The sequence below is a fragment of the Oncorhynchus mykiss genome, chromosome 4, assembly GCF_013265735.2.
Source record: "Oncorhynchus mykiss isolate Arlee chromosome 4, USDA_OmykA_1.1, whole genome shotgun sequence".
NCBI classification, from domain to species: Eukaryota; Metazoa; Chordata; class Actinopteri; order Salmoniformes; family Salmonidae; genus Oncorhynchus; species Oncorhynchus mykiss.
The window spans coordinates 23,820,511-23,838,129 of record NC_048568.1 but is presented as its reverse complement, the minus strand read 5'-3'; the positions used below and the strand labels follow the sequence as shown (position 1 = coordinate 23,838,129).

The 17,619-nt window shown below is 41.4% G+C and overlaps 1 protein-coding gene across 1 annotated transcript; it reads left to right on the top strand.

Moving 5' to 3' along the window:
- The first annotated feature begins 244 nt into the window (after positions 1 to 244).
- On the top strand, positions 245 to 2,181 carry fam110c (family with sequence similarity 110 member C). The gene has a single exon (XM_021600790.2). It carries the CDS (start codon positions 426 to 428, stop codon positions 1,488 to 1,490), a length of 1,065 nt encoding a protein of 354 aa, XP_021456465.2. The 5' UTR covers positions 245 to 425; the 3' UTR covers positions 1,491 to 2,181.
- Positions 2,182 to 17,619: the final 15,438 nt, after the last annotated feature.

Below are 17,619 nucleotides of genomic sequence, written 5' to 3'. Positions count from 1 at the left end.
AATATAACAGTTGACATTTAATCATACATTTGGTTTCAACAAATGTAGTTAGGTTTACTCAACAACAAAAAATAACTTATTTACTTGTAACCAGTTTTTAAAAAATTGGGGGGTACATATCAAAAACTCTGGTGATGATCAGGTGTACTTTGCATGCCACTTGTTTGGTTCAACCTGGTCTTGCGCAAGACGGGATGGGGTTGTGTAATGTGTTTGAGTAGAAAGGTGAACACTCCCGCTTTAGTACGTGCTTGGACAAGGCACGAGCTTGTTTGTACAGTAGAACATTGAATTGTTCTTACTTCGAGCTTCTGGATATTTGAGCACTGCGCGAACATGGATTGGTAACGTGGGACCCCTTTACATCCTGAATACAGTTTTGGAATGCCAGCTAGGGTAGTGTTTTGAAAGCAAAAACCAACAATATGACTAACAAAGGTGTAGATGCCACTCGAATTCTAGAGAAGGGTCCGGAATACCTTCGGAAACAGATGGAACTGGAGAGCGAGGAGACGGGACGCATGAGCGCAGTGGAGATGCTTGCCGCAAGTAAAAAACAGTATGTCAAAAGTCAACAGGTGTTCAACTCGATACAGGAGCCCGTGGTTAGTTTTGGATCTGCCTCTGTTAGTAGTAACGGATCGTCTAACCGGGGCTCCGACATGAACTGTAGGAACAGTGGGAGGAATTCGCCTGCGGGTACAAGCAGTGTGCAAGGAGGGCCTTCGCCGCCGGAGGACAAAAATGCGGTGCATCGGACGAGCTCCAAAAGAAGAGACTCACTTTTACTGTACCGACAGAAATGTGAACTTGTGAAAGCATCGACGCGTGAGAAAAATAAACTGAATTTGGGGCGCAGGTTGTTGCTCAGCTCTCTGGATAAGGCAAGTTTACTACCTGAGGCATCAGGTAAGGAATGTGAGGCAGAGGAAATGTATACCAAATTTACGACACCCGAAGGACTTGCCAAGGAATGTGATTCAAAGGCTGGCTATTCGAAACCCATACAGCCAGAAACACAATCTCTATCCACAGATGAAGAATGGACGGACATAAACGTGTCCCCAGGTGTGATGCAGAGACCCACTCACAAAAGAGTAGCGGAAGTTCAGAGGAGGACTCGCAAAGGGGTCGGCCGTTCTCACTCTGACATCAGCTCAAGATATTCCAAAAACTTTGCCGACTTTGATGCCTTCTTCAAATACTGCGGACTGAATGGCGAAGTCATTGAGTCCCTGGGCAAAGAGAACTTTTCCGCATGTTCGGATGAACGTGTCAATAAAATCCGAAGCGTCAGCATCTCGACGTCAGATGACGGGTTCACACGGAATAGTGGCGAGGACAGTAACGAAGGATTACTGGAAGAGGAGATGCATGAAACTGTTCGACAGGGGACATCGGTCATTGAGCGCAATGCCAGGATTATAAAATGGCTGTACAGCTGTAAAAATGCCAAAGAGTCTGGGAAGAAATTACGAGATCTAAACTGACATTTCTGTATTCAACGCCTACGTATAGGCTTATTTAGCAGTGTAGGCCTCTCTATTAGGCTCTGCCTATAGGCTGCCTGTTTTAGGCCTAGTCCTACAACATAACTTTAGCTATTCCTTACCCACTAAAATGTTAAACTGCGTCTGCCTCTGAAATACTATATGACATTCCTGGCCTTCACACAATGTTTTCTTGGCTATTGCACAATAGGTTATATGTTTGTGTGTGTGTGTGTTTTTGTTTTACTAGCCTTGTGCGGAACAGAAGTCCTCACAAGGATAGTAAAATAAGGACAATTCAGGTAAGTGGAGGAAATGTTGCTTGTTCCCACAAGGAAAAAGGCAATTTTAGAGATAGGTGTTTGGGTTACAATTAGGGTTAGGGAAAATATGATTTTGAATGAGAATCAATTGTTTGGTCCCCACAAGGATAGTAAAAACAAACGTGTGTGTGATTTCACTGATCACTACTTCGCTGATAAAACACGTTTATTGGTTGTGTGTGAATGCTTATGTATTAGTACAAATGTTACAAGTCCAAATAGTCAACCAAGACAATCTGTGAGGTATATCTTTGGACTAGGTTTTATTATTGCTGTTATTTTTATAGACATGACCTCTATTTCTGGTGGAAATAGACCTTTGTACAGTATGTGTTCTTATGTCAATTAAACTGTTAACTTCTTCTGGATTACAATTTTCATGAACAGTTCTATTGGAATGCCAAAGCATATCTAGTTACTGCCACATTGTAGAATCATTAAACAGGTCACTCAATACTGGGCATAAATATCATTGTCTGAGCTCGAGGCAACCGGAACAAAGGTTTCTTGTCTCTCGGGCAGGTAGTCATGAAGCAGCCATGAGAGAGTGCACCTGGTCATTTGAAAATGTATTAGGTTAAAGGTCAATGATGGAATGTAACTGAATATCTCTTCCTTTTTTTTTCTTGCACATTCCGTCACTAGCACTCGTCTCAATTTCCCTCTCTCTCTGTTCTCCCCTCAACCCTACCTTCTTCACTCCCTGTAATTACAGCTCACAGGCAGTAACATGACAGGAAGAAAAGTGAGGGGGAGAGAGAACACAGAATCAAACACTCCTGTGTGTATATGGATTATACATTCTTTATACACATGTCCATCTGTTAGCACACACATCCCACTGGGCACAAGCTGGTTGAATCAACGTTGTTTCAATGTAATTTGTCAATGTATTGTGATGTGGAATCCATGTGGAAAATACATTGGATTTGAAAAAAGTAAACAATGTTAACTGTTGTTTTGAGGGGGAAATTTCAACCACAGAATTATGTCATCATGGTAACCAATTTTTAACATAGACAAACCTTCTATTAAATATGTTGAAGTTGTACACTTATGAAACAACATCAGATCTTCAACATTATATCCACTATCAAAAAACGAAATAGGCTGAGCAGTACCTCCTACTGGAGAATTGAGCTATCTACATCTATCCATTATGTCCCCCCTCCAGGGTTTTAACCAAGCCCTGCCCCATTTATCTTTGATATTTGTCACCCACTACTACCAATGTGCTATCGTGAGAATGATTATTGAGAGATCTCTTAATAGGTGGGCGACAGGTAGCCTATCGGTTAAGAACGTTGGGCCAGAAACTGAAAGGTTGCTGGTTCCAATACACTAGGTGAAAACGGTCAATGTGCCCTTAAGCAAGGCACTTAACCCTAACTGCTCCGATAAGTTACTTAGTCTGTTAAAGGACTGAAATGTAAATGTAGTGACTAGATTCACTGTAGCTATCAAAGTCATTCTAAAGGGAAGGCTTAACAGAGCAAATTAAGTGTAAGCAGACTTTACAAATCATCCAGTATTTCATCAATGATACTATTTTGGCCTATATACTGTAGCATTGGCAAAGTCATCAACAGCTCTTATTTTAAATTTAACCTCAGGGTTCAACTAAAAATAGACAATACATATACAGTGCATTTGGAAAGTATTCAGACCCCTTGACTTTTTCCACATTTTTGTTTACGTTACAGCCTTATTCTAAAATTGATTCAATTGGGTTTTTTCCTCATCAATCTACACACACATAATGACCAAGCAAAAACAGGGTTAGACATTTTAGCACATTTATTACAAATGAAAAATAACACATTTACATATCACATTTACCCTTTTCTTTGTACTTTGTTGAAACACCCAAGATCTCTGGCTGGGCCACTCAAGGACATTCAGAGACTTGTCACTCCTGCGTTGTCAAACGGGCTGTCAATTGCCTTTTACTGAGGAGTGGCTTCCGTCAGGCCACTCCACCATAAAGGCCGGATTGGTAGAGGGCTGCAGAGATGGTTGTCCTTCTCGAAGGTCCTCCCATCTCCACAGAGGAACTCTGGAGCTCTGTCAGAGTGACCATCGGGTTCTTGCTCACCTCATTGACCAAGGCTCTTCTGCCCTGATTGCTGAGTTTGGCCAGGCTGCCAACTCTAGAAAGAGTCTTGGTGGTTCCAAACGTCCTCCACTTAAGAATGATGAAGGCCACTGTGTTCTTGGGGACCTTCAATGCTGCAGAAATGTTTTGGTACCCTTCCCCATATCTGTGCATTGACAAAATCCTGTCTCGGATCTCTACAGACAATTCCTTCGACATGGCTTGGTTTTTGCTCTGATATGCACTGTCAACTGTGGGACCTTATATAGAAAGGTGTGTGCCTTTCCAAATCATGTCCAATCAATTGAATTTACCACAGGTGGACTCCAATCAGGTTGTAGAAACATGTCAAGGATGATCAATGGAAACAGGATGCACCTGAGCTCAATTTCGAGTCTCATAGCAAACAGTCTGAATACTTATGTAAATAAAGTATTTCTGGGGGTTTTCTTGTAATAAATTTGCTAACATTTCTAAAAACCTGTTTAGTTTTTTAATTATGGTGTATTGTGTGTAGATTGATGAAGATTGCATTTTATTTAATCAATTTTAGAATAAGTCTGTAATGTGGAAAAGATCAAGAGGTTTGAATACTTTCTGAATGCACTGTAAGCATAGGGTTTTCATGCTTTGATTGATGTCAAATGTAATCCTCATGTTAATAATGAAAATGTTGGATTCACATCTCCATTTCAACCAAAAATCTAAGTTAAAGAATAGGACTAAATCAATCAAACTTTATTTAAAATGCAGTTAAAGTTTTATTTGATTTATTCCTATTCTTTAACTTAGATTTTTGGTTGAAATGGAGAATCCAATTTATCAAATATTATTTTGTAAACAAACTGGAATTAAAGTCAGACTAAGTCAGTGGCACATAATATACATCTTCTTCTTATGTTAATATTTGGTTGCGTTGACAACCAAACACAATTCAATATCACTTTTGCAATTCAGTAAACAGCTTATTAACTTGTCAACAATTTAACAAATAATATGTTGGATTAACGGTCTCCAACTAAACCAAAAATAAAAGTTAAAGAATAGAATTAGGCCAGTGGCTCTGATGAAACTATTCAAGCATTAGATACATCACCTTTAAATGTTGATATTTGGTTGTGTTGTAAACCTAGTGATAACACATTGAGAATTTAAAGAACTTCAGTCTTTTTGAGTGAGTGAATAAAGGTTTACATCTTATTGATCAACATCTCAACCACAAATGACACACATCTTCACTTTAAAATAACGTGGTGTGCCAAGTGGGATGTTATTGCACACGTTTATTTGCTAATTGTCCTAATCAGGCCATCATTAACGCCCCTCCACTCACAAACGTGCTGTTTCCTGTCTGTTGTAGGCAGGTACACACTTTTCAGCCTCACCTATGTTATGGGCACACCCATGTCTCCTTCAGAGTTCCCTGGAAGGGGCTGACAGCAGCACAGGGACAAGTATCATCCTGCCTCTACACTCCCAAGCATTCAGATGACTGCAACACTACTGTAAAAACCAATCCCACTCCCACTTCCCTCCACTGTACCTGCAAAAAAGAATACTGTCAAGGTGGAGTGTAAACAAAACTGCTTAAAAATTTGGCAAGATAAGAAGTTGGTGTATGGGGGAGACAAAATACTGATACCTACATCTAAAACATAGGAACTGTTCACATTGGAATTTTCTTGGTCACAATCTTAAAAGGAATATGTAAGAATTTTCATACAAACTAACAATTTTTTCAGAATGGCACAAATTCCCCGATATCAGGGTACTCATGTCAACAAGTTTGCTTTCAGAGCATCTGTACATTATGCCCTGAATCTATTCTACCACGCCCAGAAATCTGCTCATTTTATTCTCTGTCCCCAACCTCACTAGACGACCAGTTTTGATAGCCTTTAGCCGTACCCTCATCCTACTCCTCCTCTGTTCCTCGGGTGATGTGGAGGTTAACCCAAGCCCTGCGTGTCCCCAGGTACTCTCATTTGTTGACTTCTGTAACCCGAAAAAGCGTTTGTTTCATGCATGTTAACATCAGAAGCCTCCTCCCTAAGTTTATTTTACTCAATGCTTTATCACACTCTGCCAACCCTGATGTCCTTGCTGTGTCTGAATTCTGGTTTAGGAAGGCCACCAAAAATTTTGAGATTTCCATAACTAACTACAACATTTTCCGTCCAAAAGAACTGCCAAAGGGGGAGGAGTTGCAATCTACTCCAGAGATAGCCTGCAAAGTTCTGTCATACTATCCAGGTCTATGCCCAAACAGTTCAAGCTTCTAATTTAAAAAATGAATCTCTCCAGAAATAAGTCTCTCACTTTGCCGCCTCTTATAGACCCCCCTCAACTCCCAGCTGTGCCCTGGACACCATATGGGAATGGATTGCCCCCCATCTATCTTCAGAGTTTGGACTGTTGGGTGGCCTAAATAAACTGTTATATGCTTAACACCCCGGCAGTCCTACAATCTAAGCTAGATGCCCTCAATCTCACACAAATGATCAAGGAACCCACCAGGTACAACCCTAAATCCGTAAACATGGGCACCCTCATAGATATTATCGTGACCAACTTGCCCTCCAAATACTGTTTTCAATCAGGATCTCAGCGATCACTGCCTCATTGCCTGCATCCGCTATGGGTCCACGGTCAAACAACCACCCCTCATCACTGTCAAACGCTTCCTTAAACACTTCTGCGAGCAGGCCTTTCTAATCTACCTGGCCCAGGTATACTGGAAGGATATTGACCAAATCCCGTCAGACGAGGATGCCTGGTCGTTCTTTAAAAGTAATTTCCTCACCATCTTAAATAATCATGCCCCTTTCAAAAAATGTAGATTAAGAACAGATCTAGCCCTTGGTTCACTCCAGACCTGACTGTCCTTGACCAGCACAAAACATCCTGTGGCGAACTGCACTAGCATTGAATAGTCTACTGCGATATGCAACTTTTCAGGGAAGTCAAGAACTAATACACGCAGTCAGTCAGGAAAGCAAAGACTAGCTTTTTCAAACCAAAATTTGCATCCTGTAGCTCTAATTCCAAAAAAGTTTTGGAACACTGTAAAGTCCATGGAGAATAAGAGGACCTCCTCCCAGCTGCCCACTGCACTGAGGCTAGGTAACACTGTCACCACCAATAAATCCACGATAATCGAGAATTTCAAGAAGCATTTCTCAACGGCTGGCCATGCTTTCCTCCTGGCTACCCCAACCCCAGCCAACAGCTCCGCACCCCCCGCAGCTACTTGCCCAAGTCTCACCCGCTTCTCCTTCACCCAAATCCAGATAGCAGATGTTCTGAAAGAGCTGCAAAACCTGGACCCGTACAAATCAGCTGGGCAATCTGGACCCTCTCTTTCTAAAATTATCCGTCGCCATTGTTGTAACCCCTATTACCAGTCTGTTCAACCTCTCTTTCGTATCGTCCGAGATCCCTAAAGATTGGAAAACTGCCACGGTCATCCCCTTCTTCAAAGGGGGTGACACTCTAGACCCAAACTGTTATAGACCTATATCCATCCTGCCCTGCCTTTCTAAAGTCTTCGAAAGCCAAGTTAATAAACAGATCACTGACCATTTCGAATCCCACCGTACCTTCTCCGCTGCGCAATCTGGTTTCCGAGCTGGTCACGGGTGCACCTCAGCCACGCTCAAGGTACTAAACGATATCATAACCGCCATCGATAAAAGACAGTACTGTGCATCTGTCTTCATCGATCTGGCGAAGGCTTTCGACTCTGTCAATCAACGTATTCTTATCTGCAGACTCAAATAGCCTTGGTTTCTCAAATGACTGCCTCGCCTGGTTCACCAACTACTTCTCAGACAGAGTTCAGTGTGGAACACTGTAAAGTGTGGAACACACTCAAACCGGAGGGCCTGTTGTCCGCACCTCTGGCAGTCTCTATGGGGTACCACAGGGTTCAATTCTCGGGCCAACTCTTTTCTCTGTATATATCAACGATGTCGCTCTTGCTGCTGGTGATTCCCTGATCCATCTCTACGCAGACGACACCCTTCTGTAGACATCTGGCCCTTCTTTGGACACTGTGTTAACTAACCTCCATACAAGCTTCAATGCCATACAACACTCCTTCCGTGGTCTCCAACTGCTCTTAAACACGAGTAAAACCAAATGCATGCTTTTCAACCGTTCGCTGCCCACAACCGCCCACCCGATTAGCATCACTAGTCTGGACAGTTCTGACTTAGAACATGTGGACAACTACAAATACCTAGGTGTCTGGCTAGACTGTAAACTATCCTTCCAGACTCATATTAAACATCTCCAATCCAAAATTAAATGTAGAATCGGCTTCCTATTTCGCAACAAAGCCTCCTTTACTCACGCCGTCAAACATACCCTCGTAAAACTGACTATCCTACCGATCCTCGACTTTGGCGATGTTATTTACAAAATAGCTTCCAATACTCTACTCAGCAATCTGGATACAGTCTATCACAGTGCCATCCGTTTTATCACCAAAGCCCCTTACACCCCCCACCACTGCGACTTGTATGCTCTAGTCGGCTGGCCCTCGCTACATATTTATCGCCAGACCCACTGGCTCCAGGTCATCTATAAGTCTATGCTAGGTAAAGCTCCGCCTTATCTCACCTCACTGGTCACGATAACAACACCCACCCGTAGTACGCGCTCCAGCAGGTATATATCACTGGTCATCCCCAAAGCCAACACCTGCTTTAGCCGCCTTTCCTTCCAGTTCTCTGCTGCCAGTGACTGGAACGAATTACAAAAATCGCTGAAGCTGAAGACTTATATTTCCCTCTCTAACTTTAAACATCAGCTATCTGAGCAGCTAACTGTTCGCTGCAGCTGTACATAACCCATCTGTAAATAGCCCACCCAATCTACCTACATCATCCCCATATTGTTTTTATTCACTTTACTGCTCTTTTGCACACCCGTATTTCTACTTGCACATCATCATCTGCTCATCTATCACTCCAGTGTTAATTTACTAAATTATAATCACTCCTTTACTATGGCCTGTTTATTACCTTACCTCCTCATGCCATTTGCACACACTATATATAGACTTTCTTTTTTTCCGATTGTGTTATTGACTGTACTCTTGTTTAATCCATGTGTAACTCTGTGTTGTTGTTTCTGTCGCACTGCTTTGCTTTATCTTGGCCAGGTCGCAGTTGTAAATGAGAACTTGTTCTCAACTAGCCTACCTGGTTAAATAAAGGTGAAATATATATATATATATATTAACTCCAGTTTAGAGCAAAGGCAGCACATTGCTACTAGTAGCAGCCTATTTGTGGTTTGATGTACATTTGAAGGTAGCCCCTAGGAGGCAGCATCAGATTGGAACTGGGTCTTGCTCTCCATAACAAACCTAAACAATATATGTGGCCAATGTCTTTCTTACTGAGCTGCTTATCTGCGTGAAGTTAGTTCTCATGATACATCCCATAGTAATGTCTGATTTAAGAAAATCTGACTAAAAAGAGATCACAAAAGAAAAATATATTATGTGAATTGCATCAGGGCATGCTTGCGGTCCAATGTAGAATGTTACTCACTCTGTGGAAGTGCCCTTACAACAAGGTGCCTGCTTGTGATCTGCTTCTCTGTCTATCTCTCTCTCTCTCTCTCTCTCACACGCACCCACGCATGCACGCACGCACGCACGCACGCGCGCACACACACACACACACACACGCACACACACACACACACACACACACACACACACACACAGATAGGGCCATTCTTTTATGTATTTAAAAAGGCCCGGAGTTTGTGTGTGCATGTGCTGACACCTAAAAAAAAGAGACAATGTTGATGTAGTTGATGTAATCAAAATATTTATTGATTTAAATGTGCAGTAGAAGAATAATACACTTTAAGGGGGCAGGAAGCCCCCTTAAATCTGCAGGAATGAGTCTTAGACAGTCCCAGACGATGCCATAGGGTGGTACTGTGGTGTCATGTCAGAAGTCAACTCCCACTCGCAATGGGTCCTAGTGCTGTCTGATGTCTGGCAGCACTCTTCACCAAAGCTTACCAGCTTTTGTCCACTTTACTTACCTGGTAGAACTTTGTAGCTGAATCCCAAATGTACCTTAGGGAAGTAAACACCAACTTACTATTGGAGCAGCCTGGTCCCAGAACTGTTTGTGCTCTTGTCAACTCCAATGATGTCATTGTCAAGTGAGCCAAACATGCTTGGAATGACATTGAGAGACAAGGAGCTGGCATGATAACATAAACAGACTCTTAGGCTACTGTTGGAGACCCACATGAGAGTGAGTCTGCCGAGACAGTCGCAAACTGGCTGTTCATAATGTTAGGACGATGTACGTCATCTAAGCACAATGACGCAATCTACTGTGGCGTTTTGCTGTCGTCACATTGACACATGTTTTGTCATCATAATCGTTTAATTTACTTGACAAAAAATGTTCACGTCCACAAAAAAGAACACATCATTTAAAGCTACTTAACTATAGCTTCACCAATGGTTACTACTTATTGGCAAATAAAAACATTAGAAAAGTATTCAGACCCCTTCCCTTTTTCCAATTTTTGTTACGTTACAGCCTTATTCTAAAATGGACTAAATAAAACAAATTCTCAACAAGTTACACACAATACCCCATCGTGACAAAGCAAAAACTGTTTTTTAGAAATGTTAGCAAATTTATTCAAAATAAAAAACAGAAATACCTTATTTACATAAGTCTTAGGACCCTTTGCTATGAGACTCAAAATTGAATTGAATTGTTTCTACAACTTGATTGGAGTCCACCTGTGGTAAATTCAATTGACTGGACATGATTTGGAAAGGCACACACCTGTTTATATAAGGTCCCACAGTTGACAGTGCAAAAACCAAGCCATGAGGTCGAAAGAATTGTCCTTAGAGCTCCGAGACAGGATTGTGTCAAGGCACAGATCTGGGGAAGGGTACCAAAAAATGTCAGCAGCATTGAACACAGTGGCCTCCATCATTCTTAACTGGAAGTTTGGAACCACCAAAACTCTTCCTAGAGCTGGCTGCCCAGCCAAACTGAGCAATCGGGGGAGAAGGGCCTTGGTCAGGTAGGGGACCAAGAACCCAATGCTCACTCTGACAGACTTCCAGAGTTCCTCTGTGGAGATGGGAGAACATTCCAGGCCTATAATGGTAGAGTGGCCTGATGGAAGCCACTCCTCAGTAAAAGGCACATGACAGCCTGCTTGGAGTTTGTCAAAAGGCACCTAAAGGACTCTCAGACCATGAGAAACAAGATTCTCTGGTCTGATGAAACCAAGATTGAACTCTTTGGCCTGAATGCAAAGCGTAACATCTGGACAAACCTGGCACCGTCATGATGTGGGGAAGTTCTTTCAACGGCAGCGACTGGGAGACTAGTACAGAGAGATCCTTAATGAAAACGTGCTCCAGAGCGCTCAGGAATTCAGACTGGGGCGAAGGGTCACTTTCCAACAGGACAACGACCCTAAGCACACAGCAAAGACAACACAAGAGTGGCTTTGGGATAAGTCTCTGAATCGCCCATACCCGGGCGCGAACTAGGGACCTTCTGCACACATCAACAGTCACCCTCGAAGCATCGTTACCCATCGCTCCACAAAAGCCGCGGCCCTTGCAGAGCAAGGGGAACTACTACTTCTAGGTCTCAGAGCAAGTGACGTCACTGATTGAAACACTATTTAGCGCCCACGCTAACTAAGCTAGCCGTTTCACATCCGTTACATTAGAATAAGGCTGTAATGTAACAACATTTTGAAAAAGTCAAGGGATCTGAATACTTTCCGAATGCACTGTAGCTGTCAAGCTGTTATTTTCATCCTATAGCTTACATTGGCTAGTTGTAATGGTTGGTAGGTTACTCAGAGTGAAAGATGCATTTGAAACAAAAGCCCAATGATGAGTGAGTGACACGAACTGTCCCACTTGGCAGTGTTGTGCATGATGCTATTGTTTGGTGATATCTCGCAGGTCCCCCCCATCCCCCCTACCCTCCTATGTCCTGTGTGTCCCGTGCCCGTGTCCCCTTCACAGATGCTGAGCCCACATAATGGGTCACTGTCCTCAGTGGTCACAAGCTGATGCTTCAAAACAACTCAGAACCGCCGTGTTAAAATTTGTGTTTGTTTTTTTTCCCGTAAAGCTTCCAATTGGTTGAGTCTGAAACTTTCCAAGTTGGAAAATCTGAGTCTATTGGTTCCTTCAAGACAACTCGGAAACCTGGGACCGCCGAGTTGAAATTTGGGTACGTTGTTTTGCGTAGAACTTCCTATTGGTTGATTCTGATACTTTTCAAGTGGGAAACTTGGAGCTCATATTTCTTCAACGATTTTCCAAATTGGATGCCGAGTTCAAGACCACTGGGAACTTGGAACTCTTCCGACATCTGATATATGACTTTGTTCAATGGTGCTTTAAAGACAACAAAGAACCTCAGAGTTAAAATTTGCACATGTTTTTTGCGTAGAGCTTCCTATTGGTTGATTCTTATACCTTCCAAGTGGAGTAGTGTAGTACTGTAGTAGTATAATGTATTTCTTTCTCGCAGTCATAGACTGAATTATACAGCAACTTACAATCATAACACAAATCATAAATACTTTTCAAATAGTAAAATCCTAATTTAGCAAATCACTTTTAAGATAATACAATATTAAAATATGCAACATACACCGAGTGAACAAATCATTAATAACACCTTCCTAATATTGAGTTGCATATTAAAAATCCTTCTTCAACATATTTCTTCTCCTTCATCTACACTTATTGAAGTGGATTTAAAAAGTGACCATAGCTTTCATCTGGTCAGTCTATGTCTACGACCTGAAGATCACTGACGTCACGATTTGACCTAGTTTCTTTTCGAGTTCACAGTTGTCTTGAAAACATCAACAAATTCCAGAGTTTCTCGAGTTCTTAGTTGTCGTGAACACAGCAACTGTCTATCCGAGGTCTCTCTCCGCACACCGACCTTCGACTGTAAGATTATATCTGCGCAAAGCATAGTTCTGAGATATTGAGCATTGACGTTTTCATATCCCAGATCTCAGAATAGTTTTTTTGTAAATTATTATTTCATAAACCAGAGTTCCAAAATCCTAAAACATTTATAAATCAGTCTTTTTGTTTTTTGTTTATGTTTAATTGTCACATACACCGGATAATTTTAGTGAAATGTGGGGGTGCAATGGCAGATATAATCTTATAGCTCAGAAATGTCAATCTGGGTTCAGCCATAATCCACTAGGAACACAGTGGTTGAATCAACGTTGTTTCCACGTCATTTCAATTAAATTACGTAGAACCAATTTGGGATTATTCTTAATTCCATTCCTTTACATTTGTGTGTATTGTGTGTGTATTGTTGTAAAATTGTTAGATATTACTTGTTAGATATTACTACACTGTTGGAACTAGAAACACAAGCATTTTGCTACACCCACAATAACATCTGCTAAACGTGTATGTGACCAATAAGATTTGATTTGATTTGAATAGATGTTGAGTTGACATCTGTGCCCAATGGGAAGGTTCTATCTGGCACAGAATGCTTAATCATTTAATGGGGAAATAATGAGAATACTATTCCTTCTTTTTAATCACATCATCAAATATATAAATTAATGTTCATCAAAACATTTGTTAAAGCGATAGTTCCCTAAAATGACAAACAGTGGTGTAGGGGAGGGTATGCGCGTGTATACGCCATATATACCCACTTATTTTTCAGGGGCATTGTGTATACTCACTTCTTAATCCCCACGATGCGTATCAAATGAGTGTAGTGGAGGTATACGCATATCAATTAATAAGGCTGATGGACTAGATCAGAACGTTTAGCTTAAAATGTTGATAAACTATCATTTCTTCATATTTTAGGTGCAGCAATGTGCACATGGTGGTAGGCCTACGCGTGAATGTTCCAAAATGCAATTTGCGGCACAGCACATGCAAGGGGTTTCATGGACCGATATGAAAACATCCAGTTCGAAATTTAGAAAGAGGGGAGATGTAAAGATGTAAAAACTATCCTGCATTGCAGATTGACTAGGATAATGCCAATATGAACAATGACAATGAACAATGAAAAAAAAAAATGTTTAAAAATAAACAATAGAACAGGAGAATGTACACTACAGGTAAAAAGTTTTAGAACACCTACTCTTTCAAATGTTTTTCTTTATTTTTACTATTTTCTACATTGTAGAATACTAGTGAAGACCTTAAAACTATGAACTAACACATATGGAATCAAAAAGTAACCAAAAAGGTGTTTTAAAAAATATAAATATAGTAGCCACCCTTTTCCTTGATGACGGCTTTGCACACTTGGCATTCTCTCAACCAGCTTCTGCTTTTCCAACAGTCTTGAAGGAGTTCCCACATATGCTGAGCACTTGTTGGTTGCTTTTCCTTCACTCTGTGGTAAGACTCATCCCAAACCATCTCAATTTGGTTGAGGTTGGTGATTGTGGAGGCCAAGTCATCTGATGCAGCACTCCATCACTTTCATTCTTGGTAAAATAGCCCTTACATTGTCTGGAGGTGTGTTGGGTCATTGTCATGTTGAAAAACAAATGATAGTCCCACTGAGCCCAAACCAGATGGGATGGCTTATCGCTGTAGAATGCTGTGGTAGCCTTGCTGGTTAAGTGTGCCTTGAATTCTAAATCAAACACTGACACTGTCACCAGCACCTCATCCTCCATGCTTTATGGTGGGAAATACACATGCAGAGATGATCCGTTCACCCACACCGCGTCTCACAAAGACATGGTAGTTGGAACCAAAAATCTCCAATTTGGACACCAGACCAAAGGACAGATTTCCACCGGTCTAATGTCTCCTCTGAACAGTTGATGTTGAGATGTGTCTCTTACTTGAACTCTGTGAAGCATTTATTTAGGCTGCAATTTCTGAGGCTGGTAACTCTAATGAACTTATCCTCTGCAGCAGAGGTAACTCTGGGTCTTCCATTCCTGTGGCAGTCCTCATGAGAGCCAGTTTCATCATAGCGCTTGATGGTTTTAGCGACTCCACTTGAAGAAACTTTAAAAGTTCTTGAAAATAGTCTTAAAGTAGTGATGGACTGTCATTTCTCTTTGCTTATTTAAGCTGTTCTTGCCATAATATGGACTTGGTCTTTAACCAAATAGGGCTATCTTCTGCATACCACCCCTAGCTTGTCACAACACAACTGATTGGCTCAAACGCATTAAGAAGGGAAGAAATTCCACAAACAAACTTTTAAGAAGGCACACCTGTTAATTAAAATGCCTTCCAGGTGACTACCTCATGAAGCTGGTTGAGAGAATGCCAAGAGTGTGCAAAACAGTCATCGGATAAGGATGGCTATTCGAAGAATCTCAAATATAAAATATATTTAGATTTGTTTAACACTTTTTTGGTTACTACATGATTCCGTATGTGTTATTTCATAGTTTTGATGTCTTCACTATCACTCTACAATGTAAAAGAAATTGTAAAAAATAAAGAAAAACCTTTGAATGAGTAGGTGTTCTAAAACTTTTGACTGGTAGTGTATGAGGAAGTCTTCATAAAAAAATTGCCTCCACATTTCTAGGGTAGCATTTTGTCGATAGGCTACTTTGAAGCAAGGTAAGACATGCCTAATAATATGAAGTAAAACATCCAGGTTTCAAACAATGAAGGAACAGGAAAGATAAAGTGATGCTAATGATAGGCCTAACTGTCTTCTGGTAGATGGAAAGGCTTTTTCCCAGAAACCTTCTTAATTAAATGTTAACAAAGTAGCCTACCTGGCAGAACGATATCATGATTATTTGCATCAATCCAGTGGCCATTTGTTTTACGAACTCCATCTCATGTGCTACTGAAATGCTAAACTAACAACAATTAAAGGGTAACTACACTCAAAAATCGAAATTGATGTCTCCTGATGTGTTCTAAGCATTTTTATGGACATCCAATTGTGTTGTTTTCTAATAAAAAAGGTGTAACTTTGAGAGCGTGACAGCCTTATTTATCTATATCAACAGTGTGAATACTATTAGCCTACTGCACAGTACAGCTTGGGTAGGCCTGACCAATATGGGATTTATCGTTTTAGGTCATTCAAAGTGTATGTCACTGTTTCTCATAGAATTTTTCACATAGGGCGCCTTTCCTTCAACGAGCAGGTCATTTGGGAAATGTTTGGCAAAATTAGAGTATACCCACTTCTCCAGGCACCTCTACCATGGATAACTAGAAACATTGCTAAAGCATAGCTCTGGATGAGTAAACTGATATATTTTTCTGGTCTCTAACTCCCAAAGTCATTAAACTTCTTGCTAGTTATCAATAAAATGTGGTTTGTAATTTTTATGATATATATTTTTCCCCCTCATCGATCTACACACACACCCCATAATGACAAAGCAAAAACAGGTTTTTAGAATTGTTTTCAAATGTTTTACAAATAAAAAACAGCCTAGAGTCTTCTTGTGTATGATGCTACAAGCTTGGCAAACCTGTATTTGGGGAGTTTCTGCCATTTTTCTCTATCCTCTCAAGCACTGTCAGGTTGGATGGGGTGCATGGCTGCACAGCCATTTTCACATCTCTCCTGAGATGTTCGATCGGGTTCAAGTCCGGGCTCTGGCTGGGCCACTCAAGGACATTCAGAGACTTGTCCCGAAGCCACTCCTGCGTTGTCTTGGCTGTGTGCTTAAGGCCGTTGTCCTGTTGGAAGGTGAACCTTCACCCCAGACTAGCACTCTGGAGCAGGTGTTCATCAAGGATCTCTCTGTACTTTGCTCTGTTCATCTTTCCCTTAATCCTGACTTGTCTCCCACTCTCTGCCGCTGAAAAACATCTCCACAGCATAATGCTGCCACCACCATGCTTCCCCGTAGGGATGGTGCCAGGTTTCCTCTAGACGTGACACTTGGCATTCAGGCCAAAGAGTTCAATCTCGGTTTCATCAGATCAGAGAATCTTGTTTCTCATGGTCTGAGAGTCCTTTGGGTGCATTTTGCAAACTCCAAGCGGGCTGTTATGTGCCTTTTACTGAGGAGTGGCTTCCTTCAGGACACTCTACCATAAAGGCATGATTGGTGGAGTGCTGCAGAGATGGTTGTCCTTCTCGAAGGTTCTCCCATCTCCACAGAGGAACTCTGGAGTTCTCTCAGAGTGACCATCATGTTCTTGGTCACCTCCCTACAAATGCTCTTCGATTGCTCAGTTAGGCCGGGCGGCCAGCTCTAAGAAGAGTGTTGGTGCTTCCAAACTTCTTCCATTTAAGAATTATGGAGGCCACTGTGTTCTTGGGGACCTTCGATGCTGCAGAATTTCTTTGGTACCCTCCCCAGATCTGTGCCTCGACACAATCCTATCTCGGATCTCTACGGACAATTCCTTCAACCTCATGGCTTGGTTTTTGCTCTGACATGCACTGTCAACTGTGGGACCTAAACAGGTGTGCCTTTCCAAATAACGTCCAATCAATTGAATTTTCCACATGTGGAGTCCAGTAAAGTTGTAGAAACATCTCATGGATGATCAATGGAAACAGGATGCACCTGAGCTCAATTTCGAGTCTCATAGCAAAGGGTCTGAAAACATACAGTACCAGTCAAAAGTTTGGACACACTTACCTATTCAAGGGTTTTTCTTTATTTCACTATTTTCTAAAATGTATAATAATAGTGAAGACATCAAAACTATGAAATA